General features: G+C 44.1%; 2 protein-coding genes across 3 annotated transcripts in view; one reads left to right on the top strand and one right to left on the bottom strand.

The window, feature by feature from the left end:
- Positions 1-10628, bottom strand: part of PI4KA (phosphatidylinositol 4-kinase alpha) — a 97452-nt gene extending 86824 nt beyond the window's left edge. For both annotated transcript variants that reach the window (XM_032228739.1, XM_032228740.1), the window contains exons 1-7: positions 10389-10628; positions 6848-6964; positions 6251-6344; positions 4330-4418; positions 3147-3219; positions 1424-1683; positions 289-355 (exon numbers count right to left, since the gene is read on the bottom strand). In XM_032228739.1, the coding sequence (XP_032084630.1) occupies positions 289-355; positions 1424-1683; positions 3147-3219; positions 4330-4418; positions 6251-6344; positions 6848-6964; positions 10389-10556 (868 nt within the window). In that variant the 5' untranslated portion in view covers positions 10557-10628. The remainder of the gene's footprint in view (positions 1-288; positions 356-1423; positions 1684-3146; positions 3220-4329; positions 4419-6250; positions 6345-6847; positions 6965-10388) is intronic.
- A 317-nt stretch (positions 10629-10945) lies between these two features.
- Positions 10946-21076, top strand: SNAP29 (synaptosome associated protein 29). The gene is made up of 6 exons (XM_032229714.1): positions 10946-11205; positions 15278-15634; positions 16362-16558; positions 17950-18035; positions 18701-18805; positions 19416-21076. Exons 2-6 carry the CDS (start codon positions 15413-15415, stop codon positions 19574-19576), a joined length of 771 nt encoding a protein of 256 aa, XP_032085605.1. The 5' UTR covers positions 10946-11205; positions 15278-15412; the 3' UTR covers positions 19577-21076.
- Positions 21077-23570: the final 2494 nt, after the last annotated feature.

Below are 23570 nucleotides of genomic sequence, written 5' to 3'. Positions count from 1 at the left end.
CCCATCATCAGATTACTGATGTTACCTAGTTTGGGTAATGAAAGAACCCAGCTCAGAGAGCACCAAGGACCCCACAGTCCTCTTCCTCAATCCTCCCCTCTTCCTCCCCTCCGTGCTCCCCACTCCCTTTATCACTGATGATGTTACCTAGTTGGGTCATGAAACATCTGCAAGAAAACCAAGCTCAGAGTGCACCAAGGACCTGTCACATTCATGGTTGCTGTCCAGTTGGCACTTTAATAAAATTAGATATATATTTTTTTTGCAAAAGGAGAGAGAGAAAAATACCTTCAAAATACTGTATGGCCGTTCCTCCTGGAGACCCGGGCAGGATAATCCCACGATCAGGACTGACCTTGAAATATAAAGACAGGCATGAAATACCATCCAATGGGGCTGGACTTCGCTCTGTCCCACTAGTTGGGTGGGAAGAATTACGATGAAAATATATTGAAGAAAGGCCATTGCCACTGATTTCCCCTTGGTTGAAGGCCTTTCGAAATCCAAACTTCTCTTGGGATTGAAGAATTAGGACCTCACATTAAGCTTCAGTTCAGCTAATTTATTATTCATGCCTTACAGTACGAAAGGATCTAGTCAACTAAAAGCCTGCACTAAATTGGCGCTGGATAAGAAAGAGTTAAAGGAACGTTGTGCCTAAGGAGGGACTAGAACTCACCATCTTCTGGTGATTAGCCCAAAGTCACCCAGCTGGATTTAACTAGAACTCACCATCTCTTGGTGTTTGGCCCAAAGTCAACCAACTGGCTTTTGCAACTAAAGCAGGAGTAGAATTCACCATCTCCTAGTGACTGGCTCCAAATCACACATCTGGTTTTTGTGGCTAAAGCAGGACTAGAAGTCACCATCTCCTGGTGATTGGCCCAAAGTCACCTAGCCAGCTTTCATGATTAAAGCAGGACTAGAACTCACGGTCTCCCGATTTCTAGCCTGGTACGTTAACCCCTAAATTGCTCCAGGCAGAGTTACTTCTCATCACCATCACCATTATTATTTTTTAGAGTGGTGAGGTGGCCAAGAGGTGGAGCTCTCGCCTCACAATCAGGAGGTCTGTGAGTTCGATCCTAGATAGAAGCAGATATTTCTCTCTCTGGGCACCATGAGAATGTAACTGCTGAACAAAACCCTGCCCTGGCGACAGGAAGGGCATCGGGGCAGTAAACACTCAGCCCCATTCCTTTGTCCAGACTCCACCTCATGTGGGATTATGGGGCCATTAAAAGAAGACCACTATTTTAACTGTGCAAATTTTCAAGATGAAATACCCTCATCCACGTGCTTAATTTTTCAGCTAGATTGGAAATGCAATTCTAGGCACGACATCTGGCCGGTGTCAAAGTGAGGCTTGGGGTTCGGGACGTGGGATACAGGTAGATTTTTGTCTTCCCAAAAGCAACCCTACCTGTGTGATGCTGGAAACGCTGCCCGTTTTCCTCTTTAAGGATCCTTCCTGGCAGACGGTCAGCAGGGAGTTGGGAAGGATGGAGCGGAAGTCATTGAAGGAACGCCTCCGAATCCCCTCCAGATCGCTGGAGGCCCGGTGGGAATGCGGGGTCACTTTGGGGAAAAGCTTGGAGAGCAAAGCTTCTTCTGAATGGCTATAGCGACCAAATGCTCGGGATATTCCGATGAGGCAAGGCAGGGCGTATTTGCACAAATATTCTGGAAAAGCAAAACGTCGGGGGTTTATCTACCTCATCCAACATAACACACACACCCCGCAGCCTTTGGGGCACAAGGGACCGGTTTCATGCAGAAGGGGGGGGGGGGCTTTGCTTCTTTGAGCGACCCGGTTTCTGGCACGCCACGGCCTGGGTGGTTGGAGACCCCTGCAATATAACGTTTCTTCCATCTACAGGTAGTCCTTGACATGACCTGTTCTGACCTAGGCTTCCTAAGGGCGTGAAGCAAACTCCATGTCCCGACAAAAGCCCCATTTATGAATTGACCGTGAATTCTGCTCATTCACATCCAGCAAAGTCTTTCGAGGGTGGATTTACAGTCACAGACCTTATCTGGCTTGGAGAGCTGCCAGGCTGATATCTGCAAAACTTGGCAAGGAGTCTCGGAGAGTCACGAACCAATGAAGCGAACTAATGGTCTCCTGCAAACTCCACTCCCCTTTCGCCCTTTTATTTCCTCTGGGAGGGGCCATTCATCGTCTCAACACTGGGAACAGTCTCCAGCTGTTCTTCTGCCTCACTGATGTCTGACTCCGAAGGCAGCTGATAACTGTTGGACGGCCCTGGCCCCCTCTCTGCCTCCGACACAGAGCCTCATCAGAGCCTTCCCCAGACTCCAGGACTGGCCCAGGTTCCTCCCCAACCTCCTCACTGTCCGAATCTGCTGTCAGCTCCGCTGGTAGGTCACAACATGACCAATCACTTAGTGATTGTATGAAGTCACAACAGACTCTCAAAAACTTCAGATAATCCTTGACGTACATTCGTTTAATGGCTGTTAGAAGTGACAATGGCACATTCAAAAAAAGGGACTTATGACCGCTTCTGATACTAATGGCTGTTGCAGCATACCCAAGATCACCTGATCAATATTCAGGTGCTTGGTAACTGGCATGGACCTATGACAGTTGAACTGTCCCCAAGGTCATTTAATTCATTTAACAATGGTCTTGCTTAGCCATGGAAATTTGAGGCTCAACTGTGGCCGTAAGTTGAGGACTATCTGTACTAGTCATTTGCAAATGAAAACCGGGGGGGGGGGGAAGAGACATAGAATATAATATAAAAATGTACTACTACTGGATGGATTTAGGAGGATGCAATGAACTGTTATAATATACATTGATTCAAAATTTAGAATATCTCGTATAAAATGAAGGAATAATAATTACAGTCAGATAAATGATTAACAATGATAATAATGTATACATATACTGTATATTACATTGATAATAAGAGATTGTATACAAATTGTAAGCGAGGACTATGGAGGGGATGCACAAAAGTTTTATAACCAACCGACACGCTGGATTTAACTGGAAGATCTTTTTATGTTTTATATTTTGTTTTTTTCTAAAAATAAATTTTTTTTTTAAAAAAAAACAGTGGTGGAAAAATTTAATATTTTTTGTTACAAGGTGCAATATTACATCGGAAACATACCTTTATCCTGGATCTGTGGAGATTGACACATCCCCAAGAGAACTTGCATCACTTGTAAAATTGGCTCCAAAACCTGTAACAACAAAGGGAGGCAATTAAAAATAAAAATCTAGGGGCAGAATTAACATTACATAAACACGTTTCAGGTTCTAACTCCAGGTTGTTAACAACAGAGGATAGCCTAAAATAACAAAACATTAACAGTAATGTAAGATTACAGAATGAAGTAACAGTGTTAGGCGTCAGAAGGGTGAAACAAAGATAAAGCCAGAGCTATAACTAACATATTTCCTTCTATGTTTCTAAGCACCCAATTGCTAATTGTTGAAAACATGTTTGCAAAAAGAGATTTTAGCTATTTGAAGTTGGAGGTTTACTGGTGAAGTTTACTCACCAGTAATCATTTGGTCCTTATCGCCTTATGAATGAATGAATGTCCTCCACTTGACTAATGCAACAAGGACAGAGATACTGTTCTCACTTAGTGATGATAATTGTGGACGGAACGTCTGTCACTAAGCAATGCAGTTGTAAAGTGCAACTTTGTGTGAGTGTACCAGTTAGTGTTGGCAGTTCTGGTAGTCCTTAGTTGCCATTGTTAAGCAAATCACCATTGATCATTAAGCAAAGACCTCAGGTGATTGTGACTTCTGATTTCCCGCTGGCTTTCCCACTGTGTTTGCATAGGGGAAGCCAGCAGGAAATTGTGGGATGTTAGGACCACTCGGAAATTACTGAGTGATGAATCACAATTACATGACTGTTGGGGGTGTCGGAACTTCAAGGACACATCATAAGTATCTGTTCTAACTGGATAACGGCACTGAACGAGTGGCCATTAAGTGGCCATTAAGTGTCTATGGAAATTCTCAGTCATCCAGGTTATGGTTTTCCCAAAGGTGCTTTTTTTTCAAGAGGCAACTGGACTTTCTGGTTTTCCTTTGAAGACATTTCACTTCTCATCCAGAAAGCTTCTTCAGCTCTGACTGAAGGTGGGTGGGTGGGGGATAATGGAATGAATTTATACTCCTTGCAGACATCTGGTCGTTTGCATTCTTCAATGTCTTCAAAGGAAAAAAAAAACCCCAGGAAATCCACTTGCCTCTTGAAATAAGCGCCTTTGGGACTTTAAATAAGAAAAAAAAACATGTCAAGGCGTTGAATGGCATGTGACCAGTCTTACCTGCTCTCTTAAAGACGCATCCCTGTAGGCCACGTCAGACAGCAAGGTCACCAAACAGAAGCTGAAGTTTTCTGCGACTGGAAGGGTGCCTATAAGTGTGGTAATGGATCAGGATTGCGATTAACCAGATGAATGCACGCCAGCCATCCACCCAAGAGCAAGATGTGGGGGCTCAGCCAGCTTTTTAGTTTAGTTATTAATTAAATATATTTGCCACTCATCTCATAATGAGCCATGGAAGTGAACACTGTCTTAAACCTCCATCCCTTTTCTTACCACCTTGCCTCACAAATCCAGATTTAAGAAGCTGACTGTCAGGGTTCCAAATAATGTCCAAAAGCAAATCAGAATCCAAGGCAAAGTATTGCTCAAAGTTCCAATTTATTAAGAGAGCCATGTGGGCACATCTGGGGAAACCCGAATCTGAAAGCTTCCCAGTTTTTCCCACCCAGTTGAAAGTTCAAGATCCTGCCCCCCCCCACACCCACAAGTCCATCCCATGGTCCAATCTCCCACTGCCACGCTGGCAGCTTCCACCCATCCAGTTCCGGTCAGGTGCAGAGACAAAGGATGACCTTGGCTTTCTAGAAAGAATGTTGTTATGGCTACATAGCATCTAACTCCATACAATCCCCCGTCCCATTTTCCCATAATAGAAAATGCATAGCAGAATAGAAAGTGTGGCAGGCCAAAGGCCCAAAAGAAAAGATGGCTGCAGGCCTGACACTGACATCAGGTAGTCTAGGCCATGGGTATCAAACATTTTGCCCACAGGCGATACCTGGAAGCAGCAAACGCCCAAGCCGCAGCCCTCCCGAGCTCCGTTTTCGCTGGCCGAGGATTGCTGGAAGCTGTCATAGCTGAAAATGGAGCTCGGGAGCCCGTTTTCGTTAGCAGAGTACTCAGGCCACCACAGGCACCCCCGATAAGAGTCACGTCAAGGTGGCCACGGCCACCTTGGCCAGATCAAGCTGGCCATGCCCACCCTGGCCAACCCATCCCAGGAAGATCAGCCACAACCCTGATGGGGCCCTCAATGAAATGGAGTTTGACACCTCTGGTCTAGGCTAAACCAATGTTTCTCAACCTTGGACACTTTAAAGAGGTGTGGACTTCAACTCCCAGAATTCTCCAGCCAGCATGCTGAGTACATACAAATGTACTTTTCAAGTAGACAGCTATTTGAAGTTACAACTGGCAAAACATCTTAGGGAGATATTTACTACGAGCGAGATTCAAAAAAGCTTGACAAAACAGTCAGATACGGTGGATTTCATTCTACACCCTACAATGAGCATCTCTGCATTTGCGGAGGGGCAGAGGGAGAAAACTTTGCTCACATCCTATTGGATAGTTGCTTGTATAAGGGGGTGAGAGACAGGGACCTTGGCCAATACACCAAACGAAGGACCCATTGGGATCATCATATCAAAACAACTTACTTTATCTGCGGCCAGAACCTGAAAATAACATTTAACACAGCACAATCCTTAAAGCAAAATGGTTCGGTTGAGATCTACATATGTGGGACTGATTGGGGTAGATTGCAGAGGTGTCACCGAAATATAATTTTATCAGGTTTTATCTATATCTTAAATGATTGTACTCTGTTCCAATTTCATTTTAGGCTGTATTTTATTCCAATTCCATTTTAAAACTTATTTTATTCCAATTCCATTTTAAATTGTGTTTTCACAAATTCCTTTTTAAATTGCTTTTATCAAATTTTAGTAATAATTTGTTTCTGAAACTTTGCACTTTATATGGCCCAAGGGCTAATCAATAAAGACTCGAGGTCCAGCCCGCATGCAGAATTCTGGGATCTGAAGTCCATACATCTTAAAGTCCCTAAAGTTAAGACACATTGGCCTAAGCCTAAAATCTGGCTAAACTCATCTCTGCCCCCTTTTTAAAAAGTCACCTCGGCCTTTTCGCGAATTGCTTTCTTCAATCCACTGCACTTTGGGAAGGCCCCTCAATAGCCGGAGAAGGTAAGGGATGAGCGAATCTTTGTGCTGAAAAAACAAAAACAAAAAAGTCACAACAACAACAAGAGAATGCAGGTAGGTAAATGTTATCTCGAGACTCTAAGAATGAGGACAAGCTCAGCTGAAATGCATTGCACAAATTATCAGAATAATCTGCACCACGCGGCTAATAAGATTAAGCCGAAAATGCACAGAGAAAGGTTTCAGGAAAGAAACGACCAACCAATTAGGCCAGTGTTTGCCAACCATAGGAACTTTTAAGATGGGTGAACTTCAACTCCCAGAATTCTCCAGCCAGCAAAGGGAATTCTGGGAGTTGAAGTCCCACGCATCTTAAAACTGCCAAGCTGGAGAAACACTGCTTTAAGCGAATTAACGTGGCTAAACAAATTTAGCAAATGTGAGATATTATGGTGTTTTAATAATTTTATTTCAGTATACTGAGTTTGTGGCCGGTGGCCTGGAGAACCCGAGGAAGGAGGGGTTGTAAATCTTTTTTTTTAAGTATTTGTCAATAAAGGGAACGGTACCTGCAGGTCAGACTCTATTAGAAAAATTCCCAGTGCAATCACAGCATCTCTGCGGCGCTCGTCCAGCTGAAAAATCCCATGGATATCCACAGGACACATGCACAGAAGTTTTTGGACCTACGGGAGAAAGAAAAGGGAAGATATACAGGTAAACCTCAATAGAGTGGTGCGGTGGCCTAAAGGTGGAGCTCTCAGCTCACAATCAGGAGGCTGTGTGTTCGATCCTAGGTAGAGGCAGATATTTCTCTCTCTGGGAACAATGAGAATATATCTGCTGAACAAAACTCCGCACTGGCGACAGGGAAGGGCGTTTGAGGTTTGCAAATTTCTGTGGCTAAGCAAGGCATTTTGCTAAGTTTTGCACTTTGAGATACTTTTCAGAAATTTCTGGAACTAGTATTTATTTACCGTATTTTTCAGAGTATACGACGCACCCTTTCCCTCTTAAAAGAACATGAAAATGTTGGTGGGTCTTATATACCGGTGCGTTATAGTCTGAAAAATACGGTATATCCATCTTTTACTGTCCTTAATTCTTCATTGCTCTCTGACCACTCAATAGAGATACAGAGGTATATTCTAACCCACTTAAATGCCACTGCCATATGGAGTTCATGCAATCTGGTAGGGACCAGAACAAATCTTTCTGTATTTTTTTACCCGTTTTGCCTACTAAACAGTCATAAAAACAAAATATGTAGGAAAGGACAGGATAATAATCATCCAAAAGTAAAACTCATAGACACGAGAACCAAAGCTGCATCATTACATGCTGTGTTGTACAAAAATATGTGTGGCGCTGTCACTTGGAAAGCCACAGTAGTGAATATGGTCTCAAATGAACACCTGAATTGTAGGTTAGGTTATGTAATCTGCAGAAAGACCGATGAATAAGAATCAGCTGAAGATAACTTGGTAGCAGAAAAACTGTAGAGAAATCTGTGATTGTGTTGGTGGAAGAACACAAAAGAGGTTTCAACAACCACATGCACGCATTTTCTTTTCGTTTGCTTTCTTTTACTGCCTGCAGTTGACTTTAGTAAATGTTCATTGAAGTCCGGCAAAAGTTTACTTTTACTTCAGACCTTTAGCAGTTACACCTTTACAACCTTTACCAGAAAACAATCATTCTATGCAGAAAAAGAAACCGTGAATACACTTTTCTCAAAACAACCAAACACTCACCAAGTTTAGAAAGAATCTCTCTAAACCAGTGCTTTCCAAAGCTGGCAATTTTAAACTGTTTGGGGAATTCTGGGAATTGAAGTCCACACATCTTAACCCTATCAGGTTTGTAAAAAAAAAAAAAAAACTGCTCTAAACTAAGAAACTGATCCTGTGCTTAATTACTTTTAAAAAGTACCACAATAATGTAGGAGGCTTGCTCCCAAGCAGAACATCCAACACATCAGCTCAGACATAAATCGGATTTAATCTAAGCTACACCTACATTTTTCCCAGTTGCAATGGATGACTGTGAAAGTTGGACCATAAGGAAGGCTGAGCGCCAAAGAATGGAGGCCTTTGAACTCTGGTGCTGGAGAAGACTCCTGTAAGTCCCATGGACTGCAAAGTGATCCAACCGGTCAGACCTAGAGGAGATCAACCCTGACGGCTCTTTAGAAGGCCAGATCCTGAAGAGGAAACTCAAATCCTTTGGCCACCCAATGAGAAGGAAGGACTCCTTGGAGAAGAGCCTCATGCTGGGAACGATAGAGGGCAAAAGAAGAAGGGGACGGCAGAGAAGGAGGTGGCTGGATGGAGTCACCGAAGCAGTTGGTGTGAGCTTAAATGGACTCCAGAGGATGGTAGAGAACAGGAAGTCCTGGAGGAATGTTGTCCATGGGGTCGCGATGGGTCGGACAAGAGTTTGCAACTAACAACAACACCTACATTCGGTAATAATAAAAAGTCACCAGAAAACAAAGGAGCAATGACTGTTATTTATTTGTATTGACTGATAGATCATCCTAGCAAAAAGGAGGTCTACCGAATTGTTTTAAAAAATTGGAAGCAACTGAACAGCTTGAGAACAACCCTTATATATGCTGCAGACACCAAAAGTTATTACAAAAGTTCCCTTTTAAAAAAAAAAAAAAGAGAGGGGGGAAATGAACAATGTTTTTGAAACTAAACAGGTAGAAACCTTTCTATTTGCACAGAGAAACTGTAAACACAATTCATACGCCTGATATTGCAAGAGCACAAGCATTTCCCAACAATGCAAGTACCTGGTTATGTAAATCCTTGTGATCACCTGACGAACAGGTAGATTATCTGACAAAGAAAAGTCCTGAACTTTCACTGGAGTTCACCGCTATCATGTCACCCCCTAATTCTTCTTTTCTTTAGACGAGCTGCCAGACCCAAAACCTGCAGCTGTTCTTGGTATGGTTTAATCTCCAGGCCTTTGATTCATTTTAGTTGCTCTTCTTTGAACTTTTAGAATAGATGGGGCTTTGAAGGTCTTCTAGTCCAACTCTCTTGGTCAAGCAGGGGAACCTATATCATTTCGGTTGACCGACAAATGCGCGCTCGAGAAAAGCGCGCCAACAAAACCGCGGGGAGAAAAGCAGGAGTTTGAAATTGCACCGACGAATGACCACAGAAGCGCGCCGACAACAGCGCACCGACAGAAGTGCACTCTAAACCTAACCCTAAAGGTAACCCTAAAGGTAACCCTAACCCTAACCCTAATCCTGAACCTAACCCTAACCCTTACCTTAACCGTAATCGCGCTTCTGTCGGCGCACCTTTGTGGGTGCGCTGTTGACGTCATGGTTTTATCACCGCGGTTTTGTCGGTGCGCTGTTGACAGGCGCGCATTTGTCGGGTCATGATCATTTCAGACAAGTGACTGTCAAAAACTTCCAGAAGAGACTGGACAGCTCCTTGTCTGAGATGTCTAGGCCCAGGATCTCCTGCTTGAGCTGGACTAGAAGACTTCCAAGGCCTCCCCCAGTTCTATTCTGATTGATTGATTGAAATGGTCTAGGCACAGAGTCTCCTACTTCAGCGAGGGGGCTGGACTAGAAGACCTCCAAGGTCCCTTCTAGCTCTATTCTGGTTGATTGATTGGAATGATCAATAGAGTAAAGACCTCCAAGATCCCTTGCAGTTCTATTCTGATCGATTGATTGCAATGGTATAGGATCTCTTGCTTGAGCAAGGGGGGGCTGGACTAGATGACCTCCAAGGTCCCTCCCAGTTCTATTCTGACTGACTGATTGATTGATTGATTGGAATGGTCAATAGAGTAAAAAAACTCCAAGGTCCCTCCCAGTTCTATTCTGACTGACTGACTGATTGCAATGGTATGGCTCTCTTGCTTGAGCAAGGGGGGCTGGACTAGATGACCTCCAAGGTCCCTTCCAGCTCTATTCTACGACTGATGGATCAGTTTCTGCCAGGACCAGCCCTCTTTATTCTCCTCCTCCTCCCGGCTGCTCTTGCCCTCTATTAGCGGCCCAGGCCCTGCCCTCCCCCTCCCACAGAAGCCCCCACCCCAAGACCCTCGACGCCCCCCTCTCCCCCGCTGCACCTTCTCGAGCGGGGCGGGTCTCTGGACGGCCAGCGAGCGGGCGAGCGACAGCACCGTGTTGAAGTAGAAGCCCCGCGACGAAGCCGGGCTGCCCTGCCTCTCGGAACGCGCGGCGGTGACGGCGGCCGCGGTGGCAGCCGCCGCGGTCGCCACGGCCAGCGCCGACATCTTGGAGGGGAGAAGCGGCGAGCGAAGCCGCCTCAGCGAGCCGTCACGGGTTGGCCACGCCCCTAACGCAGGCCACGCCCCTAACGCTCCTCCCGCAAGGAGAGAGAGAGAGAGAGAGAGAGCGAGAGCGGCGAGCGGCGCCTCAGCAAGCAGTCACAGCTCGGCCACGCCCCTAACGCTCCTCACGCAAGGAGAGAGCGCCCTGCGACTCGCAACTCGTCATGGTTTGGCCACGCCCCTCACGCGGGACACGCCCCTTACATTCCTCACGCAAGGGGAGAGAGAGAGAGAGAGAGAGCGAGGGAGCGAGAGAGCGGCAGACGGCTACTCTCGCGAGAGCTACCCAGAAATGGGTTCGGCACAGGCGCGCTGCCCTTTTCATTAACCCCGCCCCCTCTCACCGATGTAGCTGCGCCCTCCCCTAGTCACGGGATGGTTCGACGCGGCGACGGCAGCCGCGGCGTCAACCGTGACCGGAAGTGAAGCAGCGGCCGAGAAGCCGTGGGTGGCGCCTGAGGGGAACTCCGGGGCGGGCGGTTAATCGCCGGCTGGTCTTTCAGGAGAGGCTCCAGGCAGCGACGTTGGCTTTTTTCCACGGCTTGCCTTTCCCTCTCTGGCGCTTCGGGGGTTTCCACAACAACCTTGAGAGGTAGGCTGGGCTGAGGGAAGAAAGGGCGGCGGAGTTGGCACTTCGCGCCAGGGGGCGGGTTTGTTAAAAAAAATAGACATTTGAAATCCTATCCAATCCTATCCTTTTGTTTCTTTGGCCATTCTGGGAGGGGTGTGTGTGTCTCACACCGATGCCGTGAAGTAGGCTGGGCTGAGATGGATGGCCTCAAGATGCCCCTCCTCAGTGGGCTTCCTGGGAGCGAATGAAGGTTGACGGAGTGGGGTGTCAGTTTTAACTACCCCATTACTGGCTATAATCTTCCCCAATTAAGTGATTTCCACTTAAATTGGGGCTACTGTGCCCATCATCCGCAGCTAATCTGGCCCAGGTAACCTGGATGTGTTCCCATCATCCCCATGTCTTTTTAAAAAACTATATAGCTGCCCATTTTTCAGCCAATTCAAGGCTAATCCCAATCAAAATAGATATAGATTATATATATATATATCTATCTCTATATATATCTATATATATATATCTATATATCTATATCTATATCTATCTATCTATCTATCTATCTATCTATCTATCTATCTATCTATCTATCTATATATATATATATATATATATATCCATACAAAAATCATTTGAAAAGCTATAAAATTCAACTAGTTAAAACATAAAAGGTTCAAAACAATAAAAAAAATCTGCCTCCAGTCAAGATTAAGTAAATAAATCAATTATAGTGTCATCTAATCCATCAATGCTTCAACAGGTGTTTAAGGCCTTAGGAAAGAACCTTCAATTTATTTATGATATTTATTTATGACACTTATTTGTGATATTTATTTATGATATTTATATAGCTGGTTACCTCATGAACATGACTCTAGGCATCATACAATAAAGAATGGATTAAATCAAGGGAAAAAACCCCCAAAATCAAATTATTAATTTTATTAACGTGTCTTCAACTTTTATGATAATAAAAATCTAAAATCATTAGGCAAGCAGACAAATATTTTACATATAGTAGTGTATAACAGTATTGCAGGTTCCCCATTTCTCTTAGAGCTCCAAGCCTGCTTAGGGAAAAAAAATAAAAATAAAACATATTTCGGGGTTTTTTTAATGCTAGAAAGATCAGAGCTGATCTCACCTTGGGAAACATTTGGCCTCCTGGCTTGCAAGAACAATAAATTGAAATAATAGTATAATTGGGTCAAATTAACAACCATTAATTTGGGAGCTAAGGCACTGAGCTTGTTGATCAGAAAGATCAGCAGTTCGGTGGTTCGAATCCCTAGCACCATGTGATGGAGTGAGCTCCCATGACTTGTCCCAGCTTCTGCCAACCTACGAGTTCTAAAGCAGGTAAAAATGCAAGTAGAAAAATAGGAACCACCTTTGGTGGGAAGGTAACAGCATTCCGTGCGCCTTCAGCGTTGGGTCATGCCAGCCACATGACCACCGAGATGTCTTCGGACAGCGCTGGCTCTTCAGCTTTGAAACAGAGATTAGCACTGCCCCCTAGAGTCAGGAACGACTAGTGCATATGTGTGAGAGGAACCTTTACCTTTTAACAACTGTTTTGGTGTTTGTTATATTTTAAAAATACTCTTTGAAGCAGGAATAAGGTTAAATAGCCTCGGGGAGGACAAGCTTCTTATATAGAAGGGACATCACCTTAAGACATGAAAAGAATATTTTGTTTTGGAATTTACTTTTGCAATTAAAACCTACTCCTTTGGAAGAGGGTTATAGAAGATGGTTCTGAAATCTGGCCAGGAATTGCTAGAGAGCCAAGCTAGGGAAGTCCGATTAAGTCACCGAGTCAATTAAAATTGAAGGAGATAAACAAGATATTTTTGAAACTGCTGAAAGGTACAGTCCAATTCCTTAAGTTATTCTGAAATAGTTGATGATTAAATGCAGAGCTCTTGCAAGGAACTTCCTCTTTCTTGTGGCTTCCTCTTTCAGTAAGTGCTCACGTGTTTGTCTTTTGGTGTCTTGCTACAAGAGGTTTAGTAGATTGTGGTCACTATTTCATTAAGTAGTGAAATATTTAGAGTACACTGAAATGGTAGTAAATATGGAATGTTGATAATTTTGCAAAATGGGATGTTATTTTTCACGGGAGAAAGAGCCTGCTTCAAGTTGTGTAAATGTGGCTCTGTCAACATGCTCTGATGATAGTTTATACTTATTTTGAAAGTTTTGAACAAATCTTTCTTGGCATTGGGACTGAAAACTGAGACTTGTACATACCATAATAACATTTCAATGAGAGATCTAAAGTAAGATATTGTGAATAGGCAATAAATTGTTTATCGGTTGTTTTTTATTGTGCTGTTTGTTGTTTTTTCTATTTTAGATGCCAGTCTATTGACTAAGATATTCTGGGTCTTGAGTCATTCAATAAGAGGCAAGTAATTATTTGATTGCCTAGAACAGAATGTCTTGGGCCTTCCCTAAGAATGGCATTGGTGTTGACTTTTTCCGTTTCCAACATGGCTTCAGTTACACTAGTTGCAAAAAAATGCCCGCAAAGCAGTTTCAGGATGCTTGGAAAGATGAATTGTCTGTTAAAGAGAACAGAAGGACTTGTGGCTCAGCTGATAGACTTTGAATTTCCTGAAATAATGGTTTTTGTTTTTCATAACCGAATAAACAATTTCTCTTTGGGCAAATTAGAAGATAGATAGAACATATATCAGGGTTCCAAGTACCATCCCCTCAACGAAAGAAGACTCTGAGGCTTGAATTTCCTCCAAGTTCCACTTTATTAGAGATGTCATATTGGTACATCTGGGAAAACCCAAATCTGAAAGTTGCCAGGTTTTCCCCACCCGTGAAAGTCTATGCCCCTGCCCAGCAATCCCATGTCCATCGCATGGTCCAATCAGGCACCATCCAAAACTGGAGATGCCTCCCAGTCCCACCACTCAAGTGCAGGGCGAGATGTCCTTGACTCTCTGAGAAAGGAATGTTATTTAGACCAGTGGTCTCCAACCTTGGCAACTTTAAGACCAGTTGAAATCCACAGGTCTTAAAGTTGCCAAGGTTGGAGACCACTGATTTAGACTATATATTTCCCATATGCCATATAATCCTCCCCTACCAATTTCCCACAGTAGAAACTGAAGGCCCAGTGAAAAAGAGGGCTTCCGGGTCTGACAACATAGCTACTCTATGCTGGTTCCTTGCAGTGAGATGAGTACTTCGAACGGTTTGCTGTTCTTGGAAATTTTCACAGAAGTGTGCATTCAAGCAATTTGATGCTCTGTTTACGTTGATCAGATTTCTATAGGGCCCAACTCGCCTAAGTGACATTGAACGGTTTACAGGTAGTCCTCAGCCTATGACCACAATTGAGCCCAACATTTCTGTTAATAGCAAAGCAGTTAAATGAATTTTGCCCCATTTTATGACCTTTTTTTGGCCACAGTTGTTAAGCAAATCACTGCAGCCGTTAAGTGAATCTGGCTTCCCCTGTTGACTTTGCTTGTCGGAAGCCGGCTAGGAAGATTACACATGGCAGCCACCTCATTCTGGAATGCTGCAACCATTGTAAATGCATAAGGTAAAAAGGTAAAAGGTTCCCCTTGCACATATGTGTTAGTTGTTCCCAACTCAAAGGGGCGGTGCTCATCTCCGTTTCAAAGCCGAAGAGCCAGCACTGTCCGAAGACGTCTCCGTGATCATGTGGCCGGCATGACTAAATGCCAAATGTGCATGAAATGCTGTTACCTTCCCATCAAAGGTGGTCCCTATTTTTCTGCTTGCATTTTACGTGCTTTTGAACTGCTAGGTTGGCAGAAGCTGGGACAAGTAACAGGAGCTCACTCCGTTTGAACCACTGAACCGCCAACCTTTCTGATGGACAAGCTCAGCGTCTTTTAGCCACTGAGCCATCGCATCCCTTGTAAATGCATACTGATTGTCAAATTTCGATCATGTGACCATGGGAATGCTGTAATGGTCATAAGTCACTTTTTTTTAATTGCTGTTGTAACTTCAAACAGTTTACTGGACAAATGGTTTTATTTAAGGACGATCTGTATGACTAAACATAAGTATGTTTCATGATGAATTTTTTTTTCTCTTACAGAGTTTGGCTGTTCGCACATCGCCACTGCTCCTTTTACACGAAGGACTCCCATCTTCGTCTGAGCAACACCAGCTTGATTCTGCCCGTGTAAACCTACATTATAAATCGAAGCGGTCCAAGCGTGAGGCTGCAAAGATGTCGAATTTCCCCAAAAGTTGCAATCCTTTTGATGAAGACGAGGATGACTTCAAGCCAGTCAAGTGGGACGAAGGGGAGGAGCCTCCGAGAGAAGGTCCAGACAGACAAAGATATTTACAACAGGAAGTCATGAGGCTCACGAAATCGTCTCTGGATAGCACCAACAAGTCACTGTCTCTCATTTATGAGTCTGAACATGTGGGAGTCGCCACATCAGAGGTAAACAGGAATCTCGAAAACATATTTTTCAGTGTTTGCTTGCTATGGAAGTAAGGCTAACAAGGTAATATCAGAGTACTGACAAAGTTAGCTAGTTAGCTAATGGAACACCTTCAAGAAAACAAACAAGTTTTGGGACCACCAAGGATTCCATAGTCCTCCTCCCCCCTCCTCTTATTCCTCCCCCTCCTCCTCCTCCGTTGATGATGTTCCTTATTTTGGGTCATAAAATGTCTACAAGCAAACAGCCAAACAGACTCCTCCTACCCCTACCCCTCCTCCTCCTCTTCCTCTGCAAATCGCACTCCCCTTTAGCACTGATGATGTTCCCTAGTTAGGTAATGAAACTTCTGCAAGAAAACAACCAAGCTCAGGGAGCACCAAGTACCGCACAGTCCTCCTCCTCCTCGCTCCGTCTCCATTCCATAAATCCCAATCCCTTCTAAAACAAATGATATTACCTAGCTGGGTCATGAAATGTCTGCAAGAAAACCACGAAGCTCAGAAAGTACCAACCCCCCCCCCCCAATGGTTCAGCAATCCTGAGCTACAAATATTGTGAGCTGTTGGTAATAATTCTATTTCATATTGTCAATGCTTTAGCTTAATAAAGAGAAAGCCACAGTTCCTTTTGCATAAAATGTGTTTCATTGAGGAATTAAAATACCAGCATCCTTTTTGACGTTTGTTTGTGTGTTTGTTTGAAACAGTATGTTGCTTTTGGCAGGAACTCGTCCGGCAAGGGGAAGCCCTGAAGCGTTCTGAACGCATGGTGGACAAGATGGATCAAGATTTAAAGACGAGTCAGAAACATATCAATAGCATTAAGAGTGTCTTTGGGGGCTTCATCAATTACTTTAAGGCCAAGCCGCAAGAAATCAAACTCGAGCAGAATGGAGCCTCTGAATATCAAGGAAGCAATAGGTAGACAATTGAGGTTTTCTTCTAAGGAGGCAGGAAGTGGGTGGGCATCTGAGTTCATCCATGCCCAACTGATATTCGGCTTGAATTTATTACTAGATTTTTTTTTATCCCACCTTTATTTCTTTATGATTCGAGGTGGCAAACATACTGTAATACTCCTTCCTCTTTCCCCACAAAAGTAATCCTCTAAGGTTGGTTGGCCTGAGAGGGAAGGACAAGCCCAATGTCACCCAGCTGGCTTTCATGATCTAAAGTGGGATTAGAACTCCCCAATCTCCTGCTGAATGACCCAAAGTAACCCAGTCAAGTTACCTGCCTAAGGTGGGACTAGAAGTCAGTCTCCTGGCGATTGCCCAAAAGTCACCTAGTTTTCTGACCAAGGTATCCCAAGAGTATGAAGCAAACTCCTTGTCCTCGCAAAAAAAACTTTTATTAATTGACTGTGAATTCTCATTCACTTTCAGCGAAGTTTTTCAAGGGAGGATTTACAGTCACAGACCTTATCTGGCTTGGAGAGCTGCCAGGCCAAGATCTGCAGAAGAGAGAGTCACGAAACAATGAAGCAAACTAATTGTCTCCTGCAAACTCCACTCCCCTTTCGCTCCTCTTTTATTTCCTCTGGGAGGGGCCATTCATCGTCCACCTGTGGCCTTTACTCCCAAATCGACCCCTGTTCTTTAGCTGTTCCCTTCGTCTGGCAGCTCTGCGCATGCGCACACTGGGAACAGGCTCCAGTTGTTCGTCTGCCTCACTGATGTCTGATTCTGAAGGCAGCTGATAACTGTCAGACGGCTCTGCCTCTGACACAGAGCCCTCATCCGAGCCTTCCTCAGACTCCAGGACTAGCCCATCTTCCTCTCCAACCTCCTCACTGTCTGAATCTGCTGCCAGTTTTGCTGGCCTCTGGCGGGCCACAACACCTAGTTGGTTTTCATGCCAAAGACAGGACTAGGTTTCTCGGCCAGCACCCTAACCACTGCATGTCACACTTATGTCTGAAATCTTTCTTTCTGAAAGGGGGTGAGAAAATAAAACAGTAATCTTCAATGTGCAGACTTTCCAATAAACCATCTGTGGGTTTGTGGTTAAACCTAAGAGGATGTTGTCAGCCTAAGTGGCTGCTTTAACCTTACCCACAGAAAATAAAACATTTAATGCAGAAATATAGCAGAAAGGAAAACTTCTCCCCCCCCCCCCCCCAACCCAGTGTTTCTCAACCTTGGCGACTTTGAGATACGTGGACTCCAACTCCCAGAATTCCACAGCCAGCTTAAAGTCCACGTACCTTAAAGGTTGAGAAACCTTGATAAGGCAAAGCTCATTTCTGTTTGGAAGCAAGTGGAAGCCATAAATGCTGAACGTGGGGAATTCCCTTTTCTTCCTTTGTCTAGATTAAAAGAAGCGTTATCCGTCAGTAAAGAACAAGAGTCCAAGTACCAGGAGACTCATCCAAATTTACGGAAGTTGGAAAACTCAGGTATGCTTGATCTTGTTTGGTTATCTGCATTTGATACAACTTGAACATTGTCGCTGTTGTTTTGGCCAGCAGAGCTCTACGTACAAGGCCTCCTTTGTTTATTAATCAGAAAAATAACCTTGCTTAATTTGGAGTGGAATGTAAGCTAGTCTCATACAAGATAAGCCCTTGAATATGAGTTCGTTTTTTTAAAAGGGATGTCCTTGAACCTTAAGATGGGTATCTACAGAACTGTCTGTCAGGGTTCCAAATAGCATCCTCAAATAAATAACCTTCCGAGGCTAGAAATCCCTCAAAGTTACAATTTATTAAAAGAGCCACGTTGGCACATCTGGGAAAACCCAAATCTGAAGCTTCCAGGTTTTCCCTACCCAGTTGAAAGTTCAAGACCCTTCCCCAACATCCACAAGTCCATCCCATGGTCTGATCAGTCATTGCCACGAAGGAAGATTCCTCCCATCCACATCTGTCCAGGTGCAGGGACAGAAGCGACCTTGACTTTCTGAGAAGAAATGTTATTTTGACTACATATCTCCCATGCTCCATACAATCCCCCCCCCTCCCAGTTTCCCACAGTCGAATATGTTTGAATATGTGGCAGGCTTGAGGCCCTATGCAAAAGTGGCTTCCAAGCTTGACACTGTCGTTTTCTTCTCTCTTTCCAGACTTCAGTTCCAGTGCGACCAGTTCAAACAATCCAGCCCCGTCTGATTGTTACCCCAAGAACCAGCACCTCCGTGCTTGCCACCAGAAAATTGATAACAACTTAGGTGAGTCACGATAGTCCCCGTTCCCCAATGTTAGTCCTAGTTGTTCGCAGGCAGTACTTGTCTTAGGATCACAATTGAGCCCCAAATTTCCATTGCTAAACAAGACTGCTAAGTGAGTTTTGCCCAATTTTATGACTTGCCAAGTGAATTAAGGCTCGCACCTTTAAGACACTGCAGTTGATAAGTTAGTAACCTGCTTGGTTATGAGGGACGCGGTGGCTCAGTGGCTGAGATGCTGAGTTTGTGGTCAGAAAGGTCGGCAGTTTGGTGGTTCGAATCCCTACTGCCACGTAATGGAGTGAGCTCCTGTTACTTGTCCCAGCTTCTGCCAACCTAGCAGTTCGGAAGCATGTAAAAAATGCAAGTAGAAAAATAGGAACCACTTTTGGTGGGAAGGTAACAGCGCTCTATGCGCCTTTCTGATCGACAAGCTCAGCGTCTTAGCCACTGAGGCACTGCGTCCCTGGGCTGTGCCAAAGCCTCTTTTAATTTAAACCAAGGGAATCCCATGAATAGCCTTGGATACAAACTGCCTCACAAACACCTCTGTGTTTTTGTCTACCTCTTGTGTTGCTAATTTTATGTGTTTGTGGGGGGTGGATCTTTACAGATGACATGTCCTCCGGGCTGGGCCGACTGAAAAACCTTGCTCTGGGCTTGCAAACTGAAATTGATGAACAGGATGAGGTCCTTTATCGTCTCACTGGGAAAGTGGATGCCTTGGATATCAACATCAAACGCACAGACAAACGAATCAAGGATGAGCTTTAAAGAAACCTATTTGTCTCTCACCTCTTGTTTATAAACTCAATATATTTTATACAGCTGGAAGGGGGGGGGGGCTTTTCTTGCCCCGCTGCATTGGGGAAGCGCTAGAGCAAAGAGGTTGCTAGTCCCTCTTGCCGTGTGATTAAAATTGTGAAATAGCCTTGAAAGTGCAATCTGAGAAATTTAAGCTACTTTCTTTCATGTATAATTCATAAAAGCACTCTGAAGCGTTGTCTTCTGGGACTTCTGATTTTGGAGAAAACATCTCAATTCTTGGACGATTATTGGAGAAGACAATTTACACCCTGCCTTTTCAGTATTTCTTTCGCCTTAATTGTAGCAGGTACATTTAATTAATTGCTGCCTCCTTCCCTTACTGCTCCTGTGTACATTTTCATAAAAGGCTAGCTCCATATAGTTGAAGGACTGCATAAGAGGAAAGTTTGCCTTAACATTTCAAATCCTGGGTTGTGACAAGATGCTTCTGGTGCACACAACAGAAAACCTCACCCCGACCCCAAACTTAAGCTACACCAATAAAGCAGTCATCATCAAGTCAATTGTTTATTCCAGTCAAAAGACCAGAGCAAGTTAAAAACACTTAAGGAATATCCAGTTAAAAATTTCTAGAACGAAATAATCTCTCTTAAAAATCTAGTCTTCCATTTTCTGGTATGTGTGTGCGTGGTAATAACCAGAAAACTTGCTGGCCGTTCCGCATGCTCGTGCCACAAACCAAAACTTCGTTTACCAGCTTGCATATGCCGCCTGGGCAGCTCCTCTTCCTGGTCGCGGCCCAGGCGAGCGCCTATGTTTGTGTGTTTGTGTGAAGTGCTCCCTTTATGGCACCGAGTGCCATAAAGGTTCACCATCACTGGCCTAGACTCAGAAAAAAAAGATTTAGATGAAGACATTTATCCAAGACTTACAAGCTTCCAGGAATCAGGACGGTACTTTGAGTTGGAATGCTTCAATGCAAAATACTGCCTTTGTGGTTTTCTCTAAGAACACTTTTCTGGTATGTAGCTGTTGAGCCTTAGATGACTTAATATCTTGTACGAGGCTGTTGCTGCTCCATCTCTTATTTTAAAAATAATATGGGGGGAAAAAACTACATGGGGGAGGCACTCTAAATTTCCACTCAACTGGTTCCAATGGGCACCTTTCAACAAGGTTAAATTTCACCTGTGAGATCCGCCTTGTCCCCAGGTGAGCTCGGGATTATTTGATTTGTAGTGTAAGTTATCACATGGCTTTCTTCCCTGATGAATGAAAGGTCCATTCCTGAAAATAGCCTTTATCTTTCTGGTTGACATTTTATTCCTGCAATGTCACTTCTCATGTGTGTGTGTGTGTGTGTGTGTGTGTGTGTATGTGTAAGTTCTACATCATCGGTGTATACTTGATAAAAAAAATACCAATTTTCTTGTAAGTGTGTCTTCGGTAAATCATTACAGCGAGGAATTTTGGAAACTGCATTTATTAAAACAATTGTTTCTCTCCTGTGTTGCTATTTATTAAATACCAGCTGGAATCTTGGGCGTTTCTATGTCGATACCTCTTCAAATGGACTTTGGCTTTAATTCCTAATTCCTTGGCAGTTTGGCAGAAGCCAATTATGGCCATGTCTAAGCACATCAAATAATTACCGTAGTTCTTTAATCCACTTCTATTTCTAGCCAAGAAAAAATTTCAACAGCTAATACACTGCCACAATCGTGAGAAATACTTTTGCCTTCCGCCAAAGCATCTTATTTGGGCACAGAGAAGGCGATTTTTCCAATTATTTCTTTCTCAGGATCTTGGAGGCTGATGGTTTTAACATTGAGCTATCGCATTCAACTAGGGGAGAAGAATGCACATCCTATTATCCTTGTTCCCTTCCCATGGAGCTAATTTAAATCTTAAACCGTTTAATAAACAAGAAGACTGCATAAAAGTTTGAAGCGCGCATGAAAAATAGTTATGAACAATCCATTTGGGTGAAATAGCTAAGATACTCGCTTCTCGTGTATCTTGTCATTGAGAAACTTTGGGAAGGCAGCCTGTTTGCTCGGTTTTAAACACTTTGCCCGCTGTTAGTGGGGATGCAATATTTTTTTTTAAATACCAAGGATTGTGATAAATGATTTTGGGATTTCTTAGAGTGTTGTTTTTGCTTTGATTGTTCATAGGCAAAATAATCCCCACGCTGTAAGCGTTCTGACCCAGGCTTCCTTAGAAAGCAAGAAGCAAAGTCTTGGTCCCTGCAAAACCTCTTTTATTTACACGACTGTGAATTCCTTTCATTCACAGTCAGCCAGGCTTAGGAAACAGTCTTTCCTGAGGAATATTTATCCATGTGAACCTTATCTCGCTTGGAGATCTGCCAGATAACTAGCTTCCCAATGCAGGGCAAGGCAACACTTGGCACAGAGTCTCTTAAAGTCAAAAACGGAACTTTCCACTCTTGAAAGGACTGAAGAAATGAATTGTTTCCTGCAAAAGCCCCCTCCCCATTCGCTCCTCTTTTGTTTCCTATAAAAGGGGCCAATCACCTCCCAAGGTGTGGCTTTACTTCCAAGTCGACCCTGCTTTCTTCGTTGTTGTCTTCTGGCAGCTCTGCGCATGCACACACTGGGAACAGGCTCCAGCTGTTCCTCTGCCTCACTGCTGTCTAACTTCCTCTCTGCCTCCGACACAGAGCCCTCGTCTGACACCGCAACTCTTATAATTGCGTGCCAAGTTGCCAAGCGTCTGAATTTCGATTGTGTGACCGCAGGGAGGCTGCAACAGTCCTCGGTGTGAAAAATGGCCATAAGTCACTCCCCCCCCCCGTGCCGTTCTAATAGTCACTACGTGAAATGTTGTAAGTCAAGGACTACTTGTAGAATCCCAACTTTGTGTATCATGAATGGTGTGGATGATAGCAGGATAGCAGCAGCTTAAAGAAAAGGTTCCCCTCGCACATGTGTGCTAGTCATTCCCAACTCTAGGGGGCAGTGTTCATCTCCGTTTCAAAGCCGAAGAGCCAGCGCTTTCATGTGGCCAGCAAGACTAAACTCAGAAGGCGCACGGAACGCTGTTCCCTTCCCACCAAAGGTGGTTCCTATTTTTCTACTTGCATTTTTCGAACTGCTAGGTTGGCAGAAGCTGGGACAAGTGAGCTGGGAGCTCAAGCCGTTACACGGCGCTAGAGATTTGAACTGCCGACCTTTCTGATCCAACAAGCTCAGCGTCTTCGCCCCTGAGCCACCATGTCAGCTTAAATGAAATTTAAAAATAAATAAATACCCCAGGCTGACCGGATGAAATCCCTGCTCTTTCCTTTGCAGCTGCTACTTTGAAAGAGCTGGTGGGTTGGCGCGCTTTCCTTTCTTGCCAAGCTAACTAGGCCACAAAAATACAGTTTGCGTCCGCTCACAGCCACAAAGCCCTGGCATGCGAGATGCACTTGCAAAGCTTTCCCAAGAGTGGGGCCATGGAGACGGAGTTGGCAGCCGTCCGTGCCCTTTTAAACAGGGGGAGCTCCAAACCGCAAATGGTCCCTTCGCATCAATGGCCCATTGAAAGAGAGGGAAGTGGTTGGGAGTGGGGGCTGGGGGGGGGATGCTCAAATAAGCGACTGTGTCCTCTGGGTAACCTGGCAGAAGGCATGGCGAGGGCTTCTCTGCGGAAAACAAATCGGATGGTGGCCAGCATCTGAGCAAGGGGCTTCGTTCCTAGGTTAGATAGATGGATAGATATCGATACTGAGTAGGTCAGACAGACAATTATTAGATAGATGATTAGATAGATAGGTAGATTATAGAGAGAGATTGATTATAGATAGATTGATTGATTATACTGTATATAGAGAAGTAGATAGAGATAACATTGGATGATTGATACATGATTAGATAGGTAGATGATAGATATGGATAGATAATGATTAGATAGAGATAGATAGATAGATAGATAGATAGATAGATAGATAGATAGATAGATAGATATAAGAAAACAGAGAGATAAGGAAAGA

Source organism: Thamnophis elegans, chromosome 13, assembly GCF_009769535.1.
Source record: "Thamnophis elegans isolate rThaEle1 chromosome 13, rThaEle1.pri, whole genome shotgun sequence".
In the NCBI taxonomy this organism is placed as follows: domain Eukaryota; kingdom Metazoa; phylum Chordata; class Lepidosauria; order Squamata; family Colubridae; genus Thamnophis; species Thamnophis elegans.
Note: the sequence above shows the minus strand (reverse complement) of the source record. Positions and strands in the feature narration are given on the sequence as shown.